Source organism: Gobio gobio (assembly GCF_949357685.1).
Source record: "Gobio gobio genome assembly, chromosome: 23".
NCBI lineage: Eukaryota > Metazoa > Chordata > Actinopteri > Cypriniformes > Gobionidae > Gobio > Gobio gobio.
Window position 1 is genome coordinate 26,628,931 of NC_137119.1, and position 24,501 is coordinate 26,653,431.

General features: G+C 38.0%; 2 protein-coding genes across 3 annotated transcripts in view; both read right to left on the minus strand.

The window, feature by feature from the left end:
- flt1 (fms related receptor tyrosine kinase 1) overlaps positions 1-2,177 on the minus strand; it is a 44,895-nt gene extending 42,718 nt beyond the window's left edge. Inside the window, exon 1 of one of the 2 annotated variants that reach the window (XM_079805824.1) lies at positions 1,856-2,177. In XM_079805824.1, the coding sequence (XP_079661950.1) occupies positions 1,856-1,913 (58 nt within the window). In that variant the 5' untranslated portion in view covers positions 1,914-2,177. The remainder of the gene's footprint in view (positions 1-1,855) is intronic. The other variant, XM_079805825.1, reaches the window with a different exon arrangement.
- Positions 2,178-6,291: 4,114 nt separating this feature from the next.
- LOC307119545 (suppressor of tumorigenicity 14 protein homolog) lies at positions 6,292-23,943 on the minus strand (the record flags this gene model as incomplete). The annotated part of the gene is made up of 19 exons (XM_079805885.1): positions 23,743-23,943; positions 22,186-22,357; positions 20,994-21,121; positions 19,750-19,817; positions 17,649-17,839; positions 17,448-17,570; positions 16,862-17,081; positions 15,143-15,285; positions 14,945-15,042; positions 14,657-14,766; positions 14,354-14,487; positions 10,712-10,816; positions 10,534-10,632; positions 10,182-10,295; positions 9,820-9,939; positions 9,528-9,711; positions 7,618-7,889; positions 6,536-6,672; positions 6,292-6,459 (listed from the first exon to the last, which is right to left on the minus strand). Exons 1-19 carry the CDS (start codon positions 23,827-23,829, stop codon positions 6,292-6,294), a joined length of 2,673 nt encoding a protein of 890 aa, XP_079662011.1. The 5' UTR covers positions 23,830-23,943.
- Between the last annotated feature and the right edge of the window lie 558 nt (positions 23,944-24,501).

The following is a 24,501-nucleotide window of genomic DNA, read 5'->3' on the forward strand; positions in this document are numbered from 1 at the left end:
TCTGCCATATGCTTTTGAGCGCGCAGAAAGGACATGTTTAAAACACATGTTTAGCCATCAATCAGATTCAGTTTTCCATCCTGTGATGCGAGTGGTGAGTTGTTGACCAATAAAGCAGTAGCCTAATAATCACGCACTGCGGACAGTACATCGCTTCACCCCCTGCTTCCTCCCCGTGGGTCTGTTTTAGCTATAACACCCTTATTAGCGCAGGTTCCTGCCTCACGGTGGTCATGACCCCGAAGTCATTTATATTAGAACTTCCATTTCACAAAGTCATCAGGCTCAGGAAATAACGCCCTCTCTGATTCAACCGGGGCCAAACATTGAAGACGGATGCCAAGTAAGTGCAGAGAGGTCTCTACTATCAAAACAACTTGTCCTGTTACGGCAGGCCGTTTTGACATGTATTTCTTATAACTAACTTTTGTGTATTTTTATATTAGTATGCTATTATTGTATTATTATTAGTAGTAGGCCTAATTATACTTGAATATGTATCTCCTTTTTATAATTGTATCTTTTACATATTCATATATTGTGCACATGCATTATTTTGTAGTAGCCAGCCTATTATCTGTGGCTTCTTGCTTTTCTTTGCTCTGAAAGCTTCTGAGAGAAATTACTTGTGTATAAGCATACTTGGCAATAAAGCTCATTCTGATTTTAATCCAATAGTCACACTAGTGTCTTTTCAATTTAGGTTGGTTAAGGTTGGACATTATTACCAAATCATAAAATACTACTTCATAATTTTTCTTGAAACAATTTTTAATGAATATATATATATATATATATATATATATATATATATATATATATATATATATATATATATATATATATATATATATATATATATATATATATAAAACATTAATCACATGCAAAATAAAAGTTTGTGTTTATGTAATATATGTGTGTGTGTACTGTGTATAATTATGTTTATTTTTTTAATTCGTGCCTAATGGCAAAAGAGAAAATCACGCAGAGAGGTCTCTATTATCTCTACTAGCCTAAATTTGAATACACACAAATACATGTATATATTTATGAAATATTTGCACGTATATACTGTATCCTTTATATCATATATAAATATTAAAAATGTCTTAAATATATACATGCATGTGTGTGTATTTATATATAGCCTACATAATAATTATACACAGTACACACACATCTATTATGTAAACACAAACTTTTATTTTGGATGCGTCTGGCAGCACTAATATATATATATATATATATATATATATATATATATATATATATATATATATATATATATATATATATATATATATATATATTACATTGGATGAGTTTCAGATATCAACTATTTAATTTAGACTTGTTGGTTGAGCAGTAGTGATTAATTGTATAGATACTAGTCTGATACCAGTTGGATTAATTAGTAGGCTAATAAAAAAAATGCTACTGACGACAAAAAATAGATACTTGTTATTTTAAGTTATAAATGTTAAGTCGGCTTGCCATAGTCCAAAGCACAAATCGTAGCATATTCGATTTAGAGCGTAATTGTCTCTTTTGCGGTACGCATAATTACCAGTTAGGCACGATGCACGAATAAAAAGAAACAACAACAAACCAAAAAAAAAAACAATAAAACATATCGAACAAGTTAGTACATGTATGGATGTCTTCTATTTAGATATTATGAAACAGAAATGATGCGCTGGTACTGAGGAAAGCCACACACTCACATCCACGCGCATTCCCAATTGGTGGAATATGAAAAAACGTGCGTATTTGAACAACGTGAAAAATACATATATGGTCTAGATGTTTAATATGAATACGAATGAAAACTGATTTTTTTTTTTTTACTTACCTTTAGTTAGAACACGCCCTGACAGTCCAAAGATCATCACAAATAATATATCGAACATTCTCTTGGTCTTGCTTGAGGTCCTTTGCTTGGAGATGAACACCTATGAAGGAAACACTGCAGCTCCAATACTCCAGAGAATCAATTCACCTTACAACACCAAAACTCCGCTTTCACATGGACTACAATCAACTTCTGTATTGTCCGGAGTACGAACTCTTGAAGCAGGAGCACCATGCATGAATTCCAGTTAAACTCTTGCCCATTATGACCGCGGGCTGGGATTTATTCATTTCCCACTGCCACTGGAGCTTCCGTGACGCTCATCGACACACCCATCCCGCGCGACCGCCGTGACCTACAAGGTTCTGCACTGCTCCAGTGTCTCCCAACCACTTCATCAATCATATCATGAATAAACAAGCTTATTGCTGTAAATACTGAAGTTATCCCACCCTTGTAATCCTTAAAAGAGGAGAGTAAATCCACGAGGGGAAACAACTGAGCTTGAAAGGAGACTAGGAGCGAGAAAAAGAGATTTGTACCAATGGGAATTTTGCAAAATATAGGAAGTAAAGAACACAGAGGAATAACTGTGTTATTCAGATATCACTCATTCATTGACCTCAGTTATATTTCTTTAAAATATAAACTTTGTCTCAGACATTTTTCAAAAAATTCCTCAGAAGAAATAAAAATGGTGTAAATGAGACAACTGCGGTCATACAGAAAGAGTCAATCAATGTGGATATACACCGACCAGGCATAACATTATGACTTAATATTGTGTTGGTCCCTCTTTTGCTGCCAAAACAGCCCTGACCCGTTGAGGCATGGACTCTACTAGACCGCTGAAGTTGTGCTGTGGTATCTGGCACCAATATGTTAGCAGCAGATCCTTTAAGTCCTGTAATCAAGTCAACACCTCAAACTCGTAGTGCTCCTCAAACCATTCCTGAGTCATTGTTGCTTTGTGGGAGGGCACATTATTGTGGCAGGGTGTACGTGGTTTGCAACAATGCTTAGGTAGGTGGTAAGTGTCAAAATAACATCCACATGGATGGCAGGACCCAAGGTTTCCCAGCAGAACATTGCCCAAAGCATCACACTGCCTCCGCCGGCTTGCCTTCTTCCCCATAGTGCATCGTGGTGCCATATGTTCCTCAGGTAGGCGATGTATACGCACCCTGCCATTCACGTGATGTAAAAGAAAACGTAATTCGTCAGACCAAGCCACCTTCTTCCATTGTTCTGTGGTCCAGTTCTGATGCTCACATGCCCACTGTTGGCACTTTCGACAGTGGACAGGGGTCAGGGCGCCCTGACTGGTCTGCGGCTATGCAGCCCCATACGCAACAAACTGCGATGCACTTAGTATTTTGACACCTTTCTATCAGAACCAGCATTAACTTCTTGAGCAATTTGAGCTAACCACACGGGCCAGCTCCCCATGTGCATCAATGAGTCTTGGCCAGCCATGACCCTGTCGCCGGTTCACCACTGTTCCTTCCTTGGACCACTTTTGATAGATACTGAACACCCCACAGGAGCTGCATTATTGGAGATGCTCTGACCCAGTCGTCTAGCCATTACAATTTGGCCCTTGTCAAACTTGCTCAAATCCTCACGCTTGCCTATTTTTCCTGCTTCTAACACATCAACAGGCACGTGCAGAGGGGGGGGCTTTGGGTGCTCGAGCCCCTGCCCTTTTTCAAAATGAATCAAAAGTGCCCCTCTCAGACAAATATCAATGATAATATCGTGGTCAATAAAACTAAATAAATGTGATTATTATAACATGACAATGCATACAATAGTAACGAAAGGCTCAAAAGTCGGACAATTTCTGTTGAGGCGTTGCCATAACGCGTTGCTATGGGTCGCGTGCGTTTTGATTGACAGCTGATTTTCCACTGTTCGGAAGCGGCTCTCGAGCCAAATATGGTCCTTTCAGAGAGTGTGTGGCCTCGCGGGAAAAAAGTAAACCAATATTTTTTTTCCATCCATAATCAGAGCTAATGTGTTGATTTAATTAAAAATCTATATATTAGCTATATATATTTTAAAGTATTACACAATTCACCAATGCTCGTTTGTCATGTATATACACCAACCAATCGTGATCTGGCAAAGCAAGTTCAAATTCCATTGGGTGATGTGAAACAGTAATTTTCTGTTCTTATTCATAAATCGGTTGAAAATTACATGGACAGACGAACTAACGTTTGTGGAACAATTTCCTGCGGTTTGTCTCATTTTATAAATTGCATCACTGACAAAATGGATTTTAACTGACAACAAACAAATCCCTGCACAAAACCACAGCAGCAAAAGTCGCATTAATGGTAAGTAGTGTTAAATTCACTTGTATTTATGTATATTGATACACCGCTTACTATTTCATGACACTATCAAAGTTAACAAAACCCAAGTGCCAGCGGCTCCTACAGGCCTATTATGTGAAGTGTAAGCTGGCAAAATGGTTACATGAAAGGACTTTATTATATTACCATTTTTTAATATTATGCAGCATTATGAAAGAAGTCTCTTATGTTCATCAAGCCTGCATTTATTTGATAAAAAACAGCAATATTGCGAAATATATTAAAATAATGGTTTTCATTTTAAAATAATTTAAAATATAATTTATTCCTGTGATCACAGCTGGATTTTCAGCATCATTACTCCACTCTTCAGTGTCACATGATCATTCAGGAATCATTCTAATATGAGGATTTAATGTCAATGATGGAAACTGTGATACTCTTTTCAAGATTCTCTGATTAATAAAAAGTTAAAAAGAATACAATGTAATAATATTTCACAATATTAGGCTACTGTTTTTTCTGTATTTTTGATTAAATAAATGCAGGCTTGATGAGCATAAGGATATATATACATACATATATATACATACATACATACATGCATACATACATATATATATATAATGTGTATTAGATTAGATTCAACTGTATTGTCATTACACAAGTACAGGTACAAGGCAACGAAATGCAGTAAGAGGCTGGTTCGCACGAACAGGGACGAACAGGGTATATATATATATATATATATATATATATATATATATATATATATATATATATATATATATATATATATATATATATATATATATTTACATATTGCCCCTTTTTTACATTTGAGCCCCTGCCCCTGACGAACTCTCTGCACGGCCCTGCACATCAACTTTGAGGACAAAATGTTCACTTGCTGCCTAATATATCCCACACACTAACAGGTGCCGAGATGAAGAGAGAATCAGTGTTATTCAGATAGTATATAGCTCAGATATTTGGTTTTAGAGGAATTCAATGAGAAATTTGAGATATCATACTGAAATCTCAATTTGAGACAGTTTGAGGTGAGATAACTTCAGTCTTTTCCCAGAAGAAAAATCTGAGATGCTGGAGACTTCAGAAAAATTCTCAATTTGAACATTTAATCTTGCCGTCTAGAAGAAGCAATTGAGAGTTTTCATACATCTAAATACATATTACATATCATGACATCACAGTCATGAATTAGACAACTGAAACACATGAAAGCATTAAAAAACACAGAGTAAAGTAAAGTAATGTAGCACCTCTTTTTAATATATTTCTATTTTCATATAGCTATTATAAAGTATCAACATTTGCTCAGTTTTGACATTTACATCTGGTTGTCAGGAATACAGATCAAGTGTGCGTAACTAAAGGAGTACCGAGTAATGTAATGTCGAATCACAACCAGTAGAGAGAGTCTTAGGGGCTGCCACTGCTTTCTCCCATTGGAGGAGGAGAAGCCAACACTCATTTATTAAAACAAAAAACCCTATAAAAACAATATAAAACGTTATTAATAATAATAATAATAATAATAATACAAGACTAAAATTGATGTTGGTCATAATTTCTGAAATGCAATCAATTTCACAGTTGGACATATTTGAAATGGACAATGAAGTGGAGGGTTTATATCCTTAAACAATGAAAAATAAAATCAAAATGATTCCATTACCATGAATAAATGAATGAAAACTAATATTTAGTCACTGTATGCAAATAATACAAATCTTACCAAGAGAACTCATTCCACTGCAATTAATGAAAGAGGTGTATCTCCATAACCTGCTTGTTATAATCTCTACACTAGTAGTCCACTGTCGAGGCTTTAGAGAGAGTACAGTTGGTTTGTGGGTGGTTCTCTAGATTTTGGGGCATAAAGAATCACAGAAGGGAGCGAAGCTGCTGGCAGACTGTGGGTGGAGGTTTAAAACGCTGAGCAACTGGAATTGGCGGGAAATTGCTTCCGATGCAGAGGTGTTGATGTTTGTTGTGTGTCTGGGGAGCACGAAAGCTGGGCCGGTGCTCCTCGATCGTGGGCAAATCACCCGTTCTCTGGCGTAAATATATGCGTGCGTATGCAAGTGTGCGTCACACCTGGCCTTTCGTCTGCTGGTGAATCCAGTCTGTGAACTTTATGACACGTGTGTAAACTCCGGGCCGGTTCTGTCGAGCGCAGCCCTCACCCCAACTCACAATGCCTGCTAGAAACCACTTGCGGCCACGTTCCAGACACACTAATGGTCCCCCAGAGTCTCCCTGTGCGAACAAAGACGTGAATATATGAACCGAGAACACTGACAAGCACACAAACGGTGACTATGTGCACACTAACCTGACAAGCATCCACTCCTCCCTGAATGTTTCCGGCGCAAAGCATTCTGGGAGTGACCGCATCGTCATACATTTTATTGCAAGTGTTGTGACTGATGATGTTAACAGTGGCCTCCTGCAGCAATGTGGCCAGTTCACCTGAAATTTAGAAGGTTTCAGATAAAAAAACAATGCATTTAAATATATTAAACGGTGTTTGCCACATAATTTACTTGTATAACGTTCCTAGGTCAGTTATTCTCAGATAATGACCACAGTCAATAGCAACATTGTATAATGACCACTCATCCAGGTATTTGAGGCCAGCGCTTCTTTCATGTCTCTCTCTCGTTTCTTTCAAATGCAGCTGATGCCATTTTGCATCTCAGTTATCGACTGTATTTACTGTAAAATTAAATTGGAGATCTTCAGTATTAATAGTAGGCCTATGGTTAAATTGTCAAAGTGTTTGTCTTGTTGCTGGAACGATTGTTTTGTACACCGTAATGGATTAAAAGATAATAAACAGTTAAGATTTTAAAATGGTTTCTTCTCAAATCAATATTTCATGTCCCCTTTGTTATTAATATGCTGAAAATGTGTGTAATAAGTGATACAACTGTATATTATCTCTCAAATGTCCCTCTTGTTTGAACTTGTCTAGGTTTGTTTGTTTGTTTGTTTGTTCTCCTTGCTGCTTTGCATCGGGTCCTGGTCACCCTGTTGGGGTTTACTTTTGTCATAACAACCGGCTGGATGTACAATAAGCCTTACTTAAAATATAAGAATAAATTGAAACCAACTCCAGTAATTTCTTATTAGTTAGGCATGGATTTTAGGATACATTTGAAATAAGATCACCATAAAAACCAAGTACCAACTAAATTCAGGTAGCACACTCAGGTACACTCTAATGTGTGATTTTCCCATTTCGATGGGGATCCTGGGGGATTTTTCAGTCAAAGATAATTACTTTGGAATGCATTTTTCTTATCTTTAGTCATCATATGAATCATGCACTTACAAGTGTGGATAAAATTGCCTTGCTTCAGCTGAACAAGAAGCAATTGTTTGTTCTGAATGTATTTCTACATTGTGCCGTACCTTCTTCTGTCAGAACCCCCCATCCAGTGACAAAGCAGCTGGTTCCAGAGGTGAAGGCGTGAGAGGGGGCCGGCACACAGACGGGCTGTACCAACTCGTTGAAAAAGACAGGGGCGCTTAGTTCTAGTAGGGCAATGTCATAGTCAGAGGTGAATTGGTCGTATTGCGAATGCAAGACAATACGGCGGATTTGTCTGGTGGCGGCTGCGTTGCTGACCGAGTTCATTACTCGCATACCCATGTAGGCCCTCCATGACCGCGCATCAGAATACCTGCAAAAACATGAGCAAACACTTTATACCTGAAGCGACAAATAAAATATAAAATATAATATTGAATAAATAAATAAATAAATTAAATTAAATACAATTTTTTAAAAATACTACCGTTAAAAGGTTTAGGGTCGGTTTGAAAAAAGAGTATCTTATGCTCACCAAGGCTGCATTTATTTGATGAATAATACAGCAAAAAAAAGTAACATTGTGAAATATTACGAACCGCATCAATAATCCAGTCTTCAGTGTCACATGATCCTTCAGAAATCATTTTAATAATATGATTTGCTGCTCAAGAAACATTTCTTATTATTATCAATGTTGAAAACAGGATGCTTGATGAAAGTTCAGTCACACTTAAGATTAGGGTTTAATTCTCACTATTAACAACAACTTTTGTCCCAAACTTCTAATTACTGCTTATTAATAGTTAGTAATATGGTTGTTAAGTTTACATATTGAGTAGGATTAAGGGATGTAGAATTTGGTCATGCAGAATAAGGCATTAAAGGATTAGTTCACTTTTAAATAAACTTTTGTTGATAATTTACTCACCCCCATGTCATCCAAGATGTCCATGTCTTTCTCTCTGCAGTCAAAAAGAAATTAAGGTTTTTGATGAAAACATTCCAGGATTTTTCTCCATATAATGGACTTCAATGGGCTCCAAACGGTTCAAGGTTTCAGTACAGCTTCAAAGGGCTTTAAACGAAACCAGACGATGAATAAGGGTCTTATCTAGCAAAGCGATCAGTTTCTGCGAGAAACCGAGCAGTTTTAATGCTATTATTTTACCTCTTAACAGACGAACGTGATCATCTCTGAGCTCCGGCGTAACTTCCGCTAAATGTGGTCAAAATACGAGCGTGGTCATAGATGTATACGTAGATGCCTCATTAGCGCCTGCACGGATCAGTAGAATGAGGCATCTACGATCTATATATCTATGACCACGCTCGTATTTTGACCTCACTTAGCGGAAGTTATGGCGGACCTCAGAGATGATCACGTTCGTCTGATAATGTGTAAAATAATAGCATAAATACTGCTTGGTTTCTCGCAGAAACTGATCGTTTCGCTAGATAAGACCCTTATTCATCGTCTGGTATCGTTTAAAGCCCTTTGAAGCTGCACTGAAACTGTCATTTGGACCTTGAACAGTTTGGAGCCCATTGAAGTCCATTATATGGAGAAAAATCCTGGAATGTTTTCATCAAAAATCTTAATTTCTTTTCGACTGCAGAAAGAAAGACATGGATATCTTGGATGACATGGGGGTGAGTAAATTATCTGCAAAAGTTTATTTAAAAGTGAACTAATTCTTTAATATGTGCTTTATAAGTACTAAAAAACCAGCAAATATCCTAGTAATATGCAAGCTAATAAGCAACTAGTTAATTGTGAGAATTGGACCCTAAACTAAAGTGTTACCGAAAGTTTAAAAGAACAGCACTTATTTTAAATACAAATATTTTGTAACATTATTTTGTACTCATTATTTTGTAAATATGTTGTACTTTTGATCAATTTAATGCATCCTTGCTGAATAAAAGTTTTAATTTCATAAAAAAAAAAAAAAAATCTTACTGACCCCAAACCTTTAACCTCAGTGTAGGTGCCTGAATAAAACCTCACTTGATTGCATCTGAGTCCTGAAAGCAGTGAGCTGCAGAGACGAGCCAGCGGCTGGCCACCAGAGATGCCCCACAAACATGACCATAACGCTCCATTTGAAGGCTGACCTGCCACGGCCATGAGCCTGTCTGGGCATCCGTTCCACCCACAATCTTTGCCCTCTTCCTGGGCCTTGTGCCACAACCTACATGCACAGCATGACATTTGTAGAATCTGTTACTGTCGCAAGCAAAGAATCTTTATTATAGGTAGCTAAATCAAAGTAAATATGTCATTCTTTAAACATTCTCACCACAGCGCAACTCATCCGAACCATCTTTGCAGTCTTTGATGCCGTCACACTCCGGATTGATCTTACTCAAGCACTTTCCACTGGCACATTTGAAGGAGGAGGTAGAGCATCCTTTTGAAACTGCAAAGGATCAGGCAGACACAATTCTGCATCATTGATAAAATAATGAAATTAAATAATCTCAGACCATATGATCATAAAACACTTCAGACATTGTGTCATCATTATACATGTGTGCTTGTTATGAATATGTTTGTGCTGAAAACCATCTGGCTTGATTTGTCCAAATCCGTTTTTGGGATGATAAGCCGTGAAAGATGATTGAATAGAACCAAATTGTAGACAAAGTGGGTTTTAATCACATGCTCTTGTGCAGTTGAGCTCATCGCTGCGATCTTTGCAGTCCACAATCCCATCACACACTGAGGCTTTGGGGAGGCAGATTTTGTTTGGGCACATATGGTAGCATTTACCTCCTAAAAGGTGGGCAAATTGAACACAAAAAGAAATGAGCTTGACAAACACATAGGTCTATACACACACACACACACACACACACACACACCAGAACTTAGGTAGGTCTTACCACAAACTCTCTCCACACGTCTGTAGCAATAAAAATAGACATCTCTGGGTATCAGTGAATGCAGGAAGAGGACAATTGTGCTGCATGAAGTATTACAACTTCATAAGGACTGATAAAGACACTCTTACCACAGTTAGTCTCTTCACTGCTGTCACCACATGCAGTGTTACACTGGCTGTGTGGTCTGCACTGACCATTACAATACACTTCTCCTGGTTTACACGTGTCTAAAAGCAAAGTAAGGCAGGTTAAAATAAGACAGCAATGGATGGCAGAAAACAATGCAAGTATGGCTCATGCGCTTACTGCATTTAGCTTCATCTCGTCCATCAGAACAGTCTTTTTCTCCATCACACACTTTCCTCAGAGGAATGCACTTGCCATCTCCACAGCGGAACTGCCTCGGACATGCTAATATAGGAGAATAGACATGATCATTACTTACTGTGGTGTACTGTACATTTGTGCTCTGAAAATGATTCAGTAAGATTACATTTATTTTCTTTGTAATGTCATGATAAGTTAAGTATTTTATTTTCTATACAAAATGAATCTTTAACTACATTTTCCATTTCCCAAGTAGGGTATAAAATATGGCCTACTTTATCTACTTTATCTTGTGGACTGCCCACATAATCTTTAATCAAAAACATTAACCTTCCCTCCCCCCTCGAAACGACTTCTCTTCCTGACATGTGCTACGGGGTGAGGGCGGGGCTATAGCGGTCTGTCTCGTTTGTGCCTCCATTTTATTGGCAACGCCCAACTTCCAATGATCCAATCAATTCCTGTAGGACGAAATCAAGCCCCGCCCTAAATTTTTTTCTCCTTTCAGAAGCTGTTTCACTCGGATATAGTCACAATAGGGAAAAAAAGAACAATCGCAACTTCTGTTTCATGCTGACTTTAAATGCATTGAGCACTAAAAGGCGTGTAAAAAATGGACTAAATGTAATGATATTATTTATTTGTCTTCCCACCATGCTGTAGAAAGCGTTCAACAAGAGTTCACGATTTTAAAGAAAGATTCTGTAAATGTTTTGTAACAGGGAAAAACATGCGGCAACAGGGCTGCACACAAAATGTGGGACAGAGCCAAAATCATGATAAAAAAAATGTAAGTAACCCAATTCATGCATAAATTATGACAACTTCACATTTTCCTATGTGTGGAAACCCAACTGAGACTATGTACAAAACGCTAATTTAGCCCTCCAGTCTACCAGAGTATGTCGATTTACCCTAATTAGCTGATAATTCTGGTTATGTTCACAATGGACACATTTCTACCATAGAAAACCTCTAAAATGACCTACTGATGTTTTCAGACGCTGGAAAAAAACTAGCGATATGGTGTTTTCAATCTAATCTGAAATGAGCAGTGTTGGGGGTAACATGCATTACGTAATCAGATTACTTTTTGATGTAACGAGTAAGGTAACACATTATACTAACATTCATTACGTAATCAGATTACTTTTTGATGTAACGAGTAAAGTAACACATAAGTAACATTCATTACGTAATCAGATTACTTTTTGATGTAAAGAGTAAAGTAACACATAAGTAACATTCATTAAGTGATCAGATTACTTTTCGATGTAACGAGTAAAGTAACACATTATAAGTAACATTCATTATGTAATCAGATTACTTTTTGATGTAACGAGTAAAGTAACACATTATACTAACATTCATTATGTAATCAGATTACTTTTTGATGTAACGAGAAAAGTAACACATTATACTAGCATTCATTTCGTAATAAGATTACTTTTTGATGTAACGAGTAAAGTAACACATAAGTAACATTCATTACGTAATCAGATTACTTTTTGATGTAACGAGTAAATTAACACATAAGTAACATTCATTACGTAATCAGATTACTTTTTGATGTAAAGAGTAAAGAAACACATAAGTAACATTCATTACGTAATCAGATTACTTTTCGATGTAACGAGTAAAGTAACACATTATAAGTAACATTCATTACGTAATCAGATTACTTTTCGATGTAACGAGTAAAGTAACACATTATACTAACATTCATTACGTAATCAGATTACTTTTTGATGTAACGAGTAAAGTAACACATAAGTAACATTCATTACGTAATCAGAATACTTTTTGATGTAACGAGAAAAGTAACACATAAGTAACATGCATTAAGTAATCAGATTACTTTTTGATGTAACAAGTAAAGTAACACATTATAAGTAACATTCATTGCGTAATCAGATTACTTTTTGATGTAACGAGTAAAGTAACACATAAGTAACATTAATTACGTAATCAGATTACTTTTTGATGTAACGAGTAAAGTAACACATAAGTAACATGCATTACGTAATCAGATTACTTTTTGATGTAATGAGTAAAGTAACACATTATAAGTAACATTCATTACGTAATCAGATTACTTTTTGATGTAACAAGTAAAGTAACACATTATAAGTAACATTCATTGCGTAATCAGATTACTTTTTGATGTAATGAGTAAAGTAACACATTATACTAACATTCATTACGTAATCAGATTACTTTTTGATGTAACAAGTAAAGTAACACATTATAAGTAACATTCATTACGTAATCAGATTACTTTTTGATGTAATGAGTAAAGTAACACATTATAAGTAACATTCATTACGTAATCAGATTACTTTTTGATGTAATGAGTAAAGTAACACATTATAAGTAACATTCATTACGTAATCAGATTACTTTTTGATGTAATGAGTAAAGTAACACATTATAAGTAACATTCATTACGTAATCAGATTACTTTTTGATGTAATGAGTAAAGTAACACATTATAAGTAACATTCATTACGTAATCAGATTACTTTTTGATGTAACGAGTAAAGTAACACATAAGTAACCTTCATTACGTAATCAGATTACTTTTTGATGTAACAAGTAAAGTAACACATTATACTAACATTCATTACGTAATCAGATTACTTTTTGATGTAACAAGTAAAGAAACACATTATAAGTAACACTCATTACGTAATCAGATTACTTTTTTGATGTAACAAGTAACACATCGTAAGTAACATGGATTACATAATCAGATTACTTTTTTAATGTAACTAGTAAATTAACGCATTAGAAATAACATAAATTATGTAATCAGATTACTTTTTTGATGTAACTAGAAAAGCAATGCATTACAAGTAACATGCATTACATAATCAGATTACTTTTTTAACGTAACTGCAAATTACAATACTAATCACACAAATACATTGATTTAAAATCAAAAAGTTACTGCAGATGAAGTATTTTCAAGAACAACAGTCACAGTAATAGTATGAACTGTAGCTGAAATATAGCTAGAGATGCATGATGTCCAAATTAGTGGACAGATGATTAATCAGAATTTCCTCTCAATCTAATCTCAATACTTGGAAAATGTAACAATGATAATTCTTAGATGTTACAATTTTTTTTTTACGTGCAAGAGTTTCCTAGGATAAAAGGAATGGATGGATATTCCGGAGAAACTTGGCATTTCTGACTGGCCGTCAGCTATCTCTAGAAAAAATATTCCCAGTTTTCCCCCCACATTTGTCACCACTTGGTGGCAGTGTATAGGATGATGCACTAGTGTCCACTGTAGTGGTTGATGTGCAACTGTGCCATCATACGCGAGAAATGTTTTTTTGTATAGCTATCCACTCTAGTGACCTCTATGCGTGAAATGGTTAAAATAATTAATAATAAAAAATAATTCCAAAAATAAAGAATTAAAAAATATTTAATTTTATATTACATAATATTTTATCTAATAGTTCTCAAAAACAAAAAAACATTCGGATACATTTTACTTTTAAAGGCCTTGAAACATCATAAAGCAGTAACAGAGAGTAAATCAAATCAACCCCATTCTACAAGACACAAATAACAAAAATAGATAAAAGCAGAATACAAAGAACTCACTGCTTTCAGGAGAGAAGGCTCTGTAGATCAGGTAAAAACCTTTATGTGTCAAAGACTCATCCGAGTGAAAGTGCAGCAGGACGGGTGATGAATAGATCCTCTTTCTGCTGCTGTCCCCAATCGGGTTACAGAGCCTGTGGAAGCGTAGAAAAAAACATACACATGCACACAAACATACTGTTAGTTCAGCAAAAAATATGATCTTATTCTCATAGGATGTATTATAGACCTAGTGTAGACTCACAGCTTGTATACCGAAGTCTAAGCCAACTTTTTTCAACACATGAAAGACATGACACTCACTTGACGCCACCTATTTCCAGCCAATCTTTTTCGCAGGTGCTCGAGGCTGGTGAATCCTGAATGTCTAGCATCACAATGGTCACGGAGAGAAGGTATCCCGGCAACGGAGCCTAAAAGTGAAACCAGACTCTCAACAGACGCACTCCTACACAAAGCTGTGGCCACCCTGCGGCCCTCGTCTCAAAGAGGGAGCATCCCAGGCCTCTGAAAGGGGTTCACAGGGCATGCATGCTAACACCGAGGAAGAGGCTCATGGGATACATGGGAAAGCCTTTAGCCTTAGCTCACCCTGATTTTCCAGTTACAGTCCACATTTGGAGGGTAGTAGGCGGGGTAGTAAGGGGACGTCACTGTGCCGTTCCATGCAGTGAGGAAACCACCACACTCTATAGAAAAAACAGTGACACGGAACCAAAGAAATTCGAACATCTGAGTGGAATAACACCTACAATGATAGCGTCTCATGCTGACCACTAATTCACACACCGGTTTTGGGTATAGCCTGGAAATAAGCTTTGAAGATGGCTCCTTGCCTCTGACGACTGAATGAAAATGTGACAAGCATGACGTTCCCAGAAGATGTCAGTTTCATTACAGGGGAGGTTCCTGATATTGGCAGACCACACCATCTTAAAAGAAGAGAGATGATGTTCGATGTTTAGGTCACTTCAATGACAGCATGAAAACAAAAAAAGTGGTGAGGAATCTTATTGTTAGAGACAAAGCATCTTTGTATGATTTATATGCTCAGATCACATTTGTGATGACATTCAACTCAAATCATGCCATATCATATTGTGCTCATGTGTCTTGCCACTGACATCAAACCTGCTCTTGATACGGCATATTTGAAAGCTACAGCAGAGGTGTTCGACAACTATCGACTTAAAGGGATAGTTCCCCAAAAATGAAAATGATCCCATATCAACCTCAAGTCATCCGAGGTGACATTCTTTTTTCAGATGAATACAATCCGAGTTCATTTGAAAAATGTCTTGGCTCTTCCAAGCTTTATAATGGCAGTGAATGTTGTTTCTTTTCTGTACACGGCTCCAGGGGGCTAAAAAAGGCCTGTAATCTCTAACCTCCGCTAACTGTCATACATGCATTCACGAGAGACTGGCGTTCCAGTGTATGATGTAGGACGTAGGCGTAGCGTAAGTTCCGGTGACAAACGTGGAAGCGCAGAGAATAGAGCAAAAAAAAGTTAGTTCTAGCATATTCTCACTGGAGCATCCAAAGTCATAAGCTGGAACGCCAGTCTCTCATGAACGCACGTACGACAGTTAGCGGAAGTTAGAGATTACAGTTTGTAAAGTTTTAAATATGGATTTTTTTCTTACATGAATGCATCACTTCGCTTCAGAAGGCCTTTATAACACCCCCCCCCCCCTCCATCTCTGTGTGGAGCAGTTTTATGATGGATAGATGCACTTTTATGACTTCAAAACAGAAAGAGCCATTCATTTATTTATATAACTCTGATTGTATTCGTCTGAAAGAAGAAAGTCATTTACACCTAGGATGACTTGAGGGTGAGTACATCATGGGCTAATTTTCATTTTTGGTTGAACTATCCCTTTAAAACTCTGGATTCAAAAGACTTGGAATATACACTACCATAGTTTGAGGTCAGTAAAATGTGAAGGAAAATCAAAAGTAACAGTAAAGACTTCTAAATTGTTACAAAGAAAATATATTTTAAAATATATATATATTTCTATTCATCTAAGGATCCTGAAAAGATTTGACTCATTTCACAAAAATATTAAGCAGCACAACTGTTTTCATCATTGATAATAATAATAGTAAGAATGTGTCTTGAGCGGCAAATCAGCATATTAAACAAATTCAGCTTTGCATCACATGAATAAATTACATTTTAAAATATATTAAAATACAAAAACTGTTAATTTGAATTGTAGTAAAATTTCACATTATTATTTTTTTGGCCCTTTTTGGGGCTTTTTGGAGCAAAATATCTTTCTTTGTGGGAAGGAAGCAAGAAAACAGGTTTTGAATGACAATTTTTGTTGTTGTTGGGTGAACTAAACCTTTAAGCATTATAATTCAATTTTAGAGCACCAAATTAAGGCCAGGAAACATACAAACTATGTTCAGTGCTAATTTAAAAACATTGAGATTATGCGTCAAGATGCTGCAAATGGACAACAATGGCTTTTCTCTATGTGATGTCGCACTTACCTGGCGATGATCTTGTTCTGAAGCGGCAGTAGGAAATCATAAGCAGACAGTTTGTTGGCAGAGCAGCTTCCTGGTGTTGCCCCTTGAAGTGTGAGAATGACCAGTCGCACGACGTGGCCGGACGGCACCCGCAGCCTCCACTGGTAATACGGCTTCTTCGGACTGACAAGACTGAGTGTGCGATTGTTCCCGTACTTGGCGTACAGGTCAAAAGACATGGCTGTTAGGCAGATGGAAGTAAGAAATGATCAGAAGGAGAGAATAAGTCAGAATACAATCAGAAAATAATGATTGTAGAGGTGATTTCATGCAGGAATGATAGTATGGTGGTGATAGTACACTGTAAAACCTGCCTGGTTGAGGGACTTGCATGCAGAGTTTACTCAAAGGATTAATGGGACATGGTTGCATTTGAATTGCCTTACCTACTTGTGGCGTATATTGTGTTTTTCTTCGCGCATGGTATGATGTATCATGGAGGATACAGAAGAATTTAAGTTAGCCAACATTTGGCAACTCAAATGAGTCAGTGTTCATAAATCATGTGAGTAAACTCAACAGGCTTTACAGTGTATTATGGTTGTACCCTGCAGCCCCAACTGCCACTTGCCACTCTGCAAAGAGTTTGGGTTCTTTATTTTTTCCGCTTTGTCATCAGAATCTTCATCGTCATCATCCACGGTATCACCACCATCATCTGGATTCAAACCTGCAGACATCGAAACTCATGTTTAACTGTTGTCGTACTCTGGAAAGGACAAAAACAGAGGGATGAAATGCTCTTAACCCAGCAGACGCAGTGTGTCCTCATCCCTCTCCATGTAGTAGCGTTCCTCGTTCTTGCTAAAAAGGACCTTGTTGCTTCCAGGTAGACGGCGCTGCAACCGGTTGGGATTCACTCTCCGGAGTTCCTCAGCAATAGCAGGAGGAGCAGAGAATTTACTCCAGTAGTACACACAAAGACCTTCCACTCCTTCACTGTCATCAGGACACATGACTTTTAACAAGATGACAACACCTAAAACTGTTTTAGTTTAGTAAACTGAGTTGATGGGCTTTGAATTTTCATTTGCTAATGGGCAAAATGGGCAAATGACCACATCAGAGCAGCGCTGAAAAAAATTTCAGTACCACTGCTGAAAATGCCAGCAAACATCTGCATCAGCTACAACAGCTGTGATAGTAAGTCAAAGTACTGAAGATAATGCAATTTCATTTTAGTGTTATTGTTAAAAGAGCTCTAAGCGATCCTGGGTGGAGTAACTTCTTGTTGACGTTCGAAGTGTTGTCAAACAAAACAGAGGCTAGCTAGACCCTCCCTCCTCCTCCTCCTCCCCTCCGTGCTTCCTGATTGGAAGCCCTTCTGCCGCCGGAGTTCTCGCCACCTTTCGAAGGCTTTTCTGATGTAAATTCGGGACTTCGCGCGTTCCTTCTCCTTTTCCCTTTTCGTTGCAAGTTGTTCATCAGAACGTCATCTCTTTGGTCGTGTGTCGGCCATATCAAAATCGTATAATTCGAACTACCCTCTTTATGCTTCTCTCTTCTACACACACTTCATGCGCACGCGCACTAACCCCAAACCTCCACCCCCAAATCATTCTTGTCGGTTATTGGCTGGAGCACTGTTTATTATGTTTCGTTGTCCAGACTGCCCAAGTTTGTTTTTGTCGCCGTTTGTGGAGCTTGTGCTGACTACAGAGACATCGTTTTTTTTACAGTTTGTTCAGGGGACAGGCAGCCAGCGGATAGTGAGGAGACGTTTGCTGTATGTGACAAAAAGAGTTTTGGCCTAAAAAACGCGTGACATCGCTTATAGCACCTTTAACTAAAGCTGAAATGATAACAAATAGTAAATTGATATAAATCTGAAATAAAATAAAATCTACATTTTAGATGAAATTTTTTTTTTACAGAAAACTTTTTTAAAAATCAGAAGATTAGAAATGTTGCCTTGGAAAATAACTGAAATAAGCTGCAATATTACAATGACTCAATTACTAAAAAAGAGAAGTAAATAGAACAAGAACAACAAAAAACTATGAAAATCACATTACTATCAAATTACTATTTGAAATTAAACTTAAAATAAAAGTTGAATAAATATTATAATACTCAAATACTAAAACAACACTGGACCTTTGTTGTATTAACAGCTGTCACAATCTTTTCATTTGTTATTGATTTTCTATTTTTCTCTTTTTTTAATTGAGTAGATGTACGGCAAGTGATATTTTTTGAAATACCATGCTAAATATGTTATATAATAAATCACAACTGTCTCTAACAGCTCTGTAAAACAGCAAAAAATAGTCACGGAGTAACACTTTTTTAGCCAATCAGAAATAGTCCTAATTTTGCGTGTTTGAGTATGTTGAGGGCAAGGTTTTAGAGAGAGGTAGTTCACTGAAAATTCTTTCAAGATTTACTCACCCTCAAGTTGTTTCAAACCTGTATGAATTTCTTTCTTCTGCTGAACACAAAATAAATATTTTAAAGAATGTCGATAACCAAACAGTTGATGGGCCCCATTATATTCTTTTCCAATGTGGTCTATCAACTGTTCGGTTACAAATATTCTTAAAAATATCTTTTGTGTTTAGCAGAAGAAAGAAATTCAGGTTTGGGGGTCTTGAGGGTAAGTAAATGATGACAGAATATTCATCTTTGGGTGAACTATCCCTTTAAAGTTAGCAAAATGGCAAAAGTTTCTGTAGCGCACTTTGTTTGCAGTTACTTAGAACACCTTAAAATGTGAAAATTCAATGATCATTGTATTATAATGCCGAACACACCAGATCAATTTATTCAATGTGCACACAAATGCAATGGATAAAAAAATGTATGTAGTTTATAAATCAACTGTGGCGTGTGTTTATGTACAGACTCACCTAAATGCAATAATTCCTGAGTGCTGGTAATACGGGCTCCATGGTGAAGAATCATACAACTCTGAGAACTTAGATCCATGGTACGTCAACCGAAAGGAAGTAAAGAGACGACAGAGACACCATGAAATAACGGATTACCATGACAAACGTAAGCCATTCTATTTCACATCTGCACAACGCAAACAAACCACTGATAACATCTACCGAGGTCATGAAGTCCCCGTCTGGTATATACAGTATCTCAGGACGTCGCAGTGACATCAGAGCCACGGAAGCCGTGACATCACTGAAGAAGGTGAGACATCAGTGGCCCAGGCGAGACCTGCAGCCTTGGCACAAAAGCGCTGTTCTTGTGCGATTGGCTTTGAGCAACAAGAGCTTTGGGCAACAACAGCGCCATTGTCTGGGGCTCAATGTCATCCCGAAGTGCTAGATGGAAGGGGCAGGCAGCAGGTTTAGACTAACTTTTCCGAGCAAAGGCGCACACTCGCAGGCCATCACTTCTCACAATCGCATTCGCTTGCTATTAAACTGGATTACAGGCACGACACAGGTTACGTTTAGGCTAATTAGAGCGTCGCACTCTGGACGAAATGCCGCACTTGGCCAGTTTCCTCATCGGCCTGTATTAATCTGTGGACACAAATGCCAACCATTCCCATGATACTGGCACACATTGGCCCTGCGCTCTCTTTCGGTGGCCTATATCCTTACTTTCTCTCTCTCCTGGCCTACTCTGTCCCCTGGTCTACCTTTCTTTTCTCCGCTGGCTGCAGCCTCTCACCAAAGAGGTACAGAGCATCTGATTGTGTGCGAGGAAGCCCACAGACAATGTTTTTATTGAAGGACTGCTCTTCCTCTCACTCAGCCTCCCTGGGCCCTGTCCCTCTCACAAACACCGTTCTTGTCCTCGGCCCTGAAAAGCTGCAGTCCTCTGGGAGCCGGTCTCACCGCACCGCCTCACACCGAGCCGAGCTCCGGTTACAGCTGGCTTTACATTTAAGAGGGCCACGGAGCGGCCGAAGACTCGGCAGAGCCTGCTTTACATTTAAAAGGGTGACAATGAGGGACGAGCGCACCACTGGACCTGCAGCTCTGGCGGACTTTGCGTTTGAAAGTGCCAGGGGCGAGCATCGTTCCTTGAGTGGTCTCTGGAGAGCGGCCGCATTCCGGAGAGATCACGGAGAAACCGGCTTTGTTGCCGAGGGCGGCACAGAGAGACTGTTATGTATGTTTATGCTTACGTAATGGCTTAGCGCCTGAGACTGGAGGCGGAACTGTGTAGACGACGGGTCTGCCAGGTCTGGGGAGAAACTGAGGTTGGAGAACTCGATGCTTCCTCCAAGGTAGAACACTGAGGGCGATGGAGAGGCTGCGGGAACGGGAACACATAATATTATACAGAACATTTTAAAATGCTTTCAAATTTCATCTGGACGCTTACAATGTTAAATTATATTAAAAAAAATATCAAATCAAGAGACATTTATTTTAAAGAAAGAAGCACACAGATACTTTTCAAGCTAAATATTTCATTTTTAAGATTTAATACATGGAAAATAAGCTATTTAGTTGCCATATATTGTAAAAAGACTTACTACAAACACATTTGAACTAAATAAAAAGACTGACTCTTTTTAGACTTCTTTCAAGTTACACTACCTTTTAAAAGTTTGCATTTATTCCCAAGAAATTGATACTTTTATTCAGCGACGTTTATGTTACAAAATATGTTTATGAAGGATCATATGACACTAAAGACTGGAGTAAAGTCTTGAAAATTCAGCTTTAAAAATATATTCAAATAGAATTCTTTATCATTTTTATTTCACGATATTTCTGTTTTTACTGTATTTTTGATCAAATAAATGCAGCATAAGAGACTTCTTTCAAAAACATTCCTTACAATCTTACTGACCTCAAACTTTTAACATTTACATTTACGCATTTGGCAGACGCTTTTATCCAAAACACATTTAACATTTTTTGTCAATTCTTGCTTTCCCTGGGAATCGAACCCATGACCTTGGCGTTGCTAGCGCTGAGCTCTACTGTTTGAGCTACATGATTTGAACACATTATTTAACACTAAATCTACTGTATATCTACTAATAATCTGCAATACAACTATATATGAAGTTTGTTCTGACAAAAGGTCTTGTATCATTTGTTTGCCACTTGGTTTATATCTAACGCAATAACAGTCGTACATTTATAAGTATACAAAAGTGTCTGAACATCTTGTGGGGGTCACCGTGGATCATGTGAATACAGAAAAACATCTACAGCAGCCCATCAAGCACAACAAAATAAGAACATTTTCCTGCTCTCCTTGAAGACACTTGGACAGCCGAGGATGAGAGGCTCGACTAGCTATACTGGAACATACCGGATCATAATCTCAGCATTCCTCTACAGCAGAGGGTCTTAACTTACATGCAAGGAAATGGAGAGTCAGTGCAATGGCAGCCGAGAGAGGGAGGAGGGGGGAGACTCTCAGCGCCCACTTACTCCATGCCCCGCAATCCGCTCTCTTGCCCACCGGGTTCTTGATGTCAGACTCGCTGCTGGATGGACTTGACGTCTGGATGGGCTTTGTCACAAAGTCCTGTGAAACACAAGTCGAGAAACGTTGCCTTAACGTCACTTGTTGAGAGAGACGGCATACTATATGAGCCGAAACAAGTCATGATCATTATCACAACCTTTCTGTCACCCTACAACAACCTATGTGTCGTATTTAATTGGCTTCCCCCCATCATTCTAAACATCTTTTCATTAGGAGGAAGGGGTCGCGGAACTAGGATATCCTGGTGGGATTCCCCTGTGGAGTCGCACAAAGCGTAATTTGAGGGTCTGCTTTCCCACGGCCCCTCTCAGCGGTGTCAGCACTCCATCTTTGACAAGCACATTCATGAGACCATCAAGACCAACGTTTAGACACAGGCAACCCCGTGGCCAAACTAAAAGGTTTAAGTTCATTAGCACGGCTGAAATGAGCTTAAAATACCTTTTGTAAGTTTGTATAGGGGCGAGGGGAGTGTTGCAACACAGGGTGAGTTGTAACAGTTTAACCAATTAGAAACTAGATCTATCATACACTCTTAAAAATAAAGGTTGCCAGCGATGCCATAGAAGAACCATTGGTTTGCCAAATAACCTTTATTAAAAGAACCATTTTTATAGTGTGAAGAACATTTTAATAATCTTTTTACTCTATAAAGAACCTTCGTGGAATGGAAACGTTCCGTGGATGTTAGAGATTCTTCATGGAACCATTGATGCCAAAGTGTGTGTGACCACCAAAATGAGGTGACAGAAATTACAAGACAAAAAAAAACTATTCTGATTTTTTTTATAATAATAATTTGATTGTAAAATGACAGAACATGTATGATCAATAAATCAGCAGGTTATCTAGAATAATTGGATAAATAATATCCATGCATTTTTTTATATTTATTTATGTGTTTTAAAAAATAAACTAGTAATATCATGGCTGACCAGACAAGGAGGGTTGTACACTTTCCAATCAATGTACTTCGATTGGACTTATAAATATTGTTCACAGACATTTTTTTTTTTTTCAGTTAAAATGTGTCCTTAAAATGAGGCGGTGATGAAAATAATATTATGCACATAATTCAAAACATCCATGTTTTCCATTAGTTAGATGTAGGCTATTGTAACAGCAGCACTGTGTACTTGACAATATTTTACACACATTTACTACGAATTAAAAAAAGATTACAGGCTACGTTAATATTTCTGTACCGATTTGCAACATATTAAAATACTTTTGAGACAGCACTAAAAATAGTGATGCACAGATGTTGAAACATCAGGCTCACACAATATAATTATATGTATTCTGTAAGCGAGAATAAACACACTTTTATGAACTATAAAAGTGCTCAAAAGCATCATCACCGTGTTGAATTTGCTCTACACGCTGCGTCTGCGCGCGCGGTGCTGATGGAGGGTCTCTCCTACCTGTGCAGGTGCACCGGCGGGGGCGCAGGCTCCTAAACCAGAGACGCTGTAAACTTCGCAGCTCCTAATTTTGGGAAAAGTCCTCATGGCCCGCTCTCTTATGGCTCCGATGCAGCGATACAGAACAATACCTCGGGCAGAGAAATCAGCCCGGAGACGTAGTGCGATCCCGGAGAAACCCGACCTGAGCGGGTCTGGCGCTGCGAGCAATCACTCTCCGTGTCTCTCCGTGAACAGGTGCTGCACGGCACCCAGCATGCACCGCGGCACAAAGGGAGCACTATAAGCAGGTACAATCCACACAGCCATCCGTGCGACAGAAATTGTGGGCAAACTTCTCCCGTGGTGTGCGTGTGCCATGGGCCACAATGGGCAGTCTGATGTTACATGATTAGAGATTCATTAAATTAATCGCGACGAAGAATGCATCATTACAGCGGCCCGTCTGCAGGGGATGAAAAACATCAGCATAGCTAAAATATTTGTTTAAAAAGAGTCGGTGTGGGTGAAATATTTCCCTGTTGTTTCCCCCGTGTCTCACATTACGAGCCAGCGAGGCGTGCAGCCTGGGAACAAAGTAGACCCAATATATCCCCGTGTGCTGCACACTGTATTTATTACTCAACGATTCTACTCTGGGACGTTTTCCTCCTGAGAGTATTGACTGTATACTGTAGGAGTAGCCTATAGCGTTTCTTTAAAACGATCAAAAACGTTGTATTATGCATGCCAGGCTAGTAGTTGGCGAGGTCACTTTGT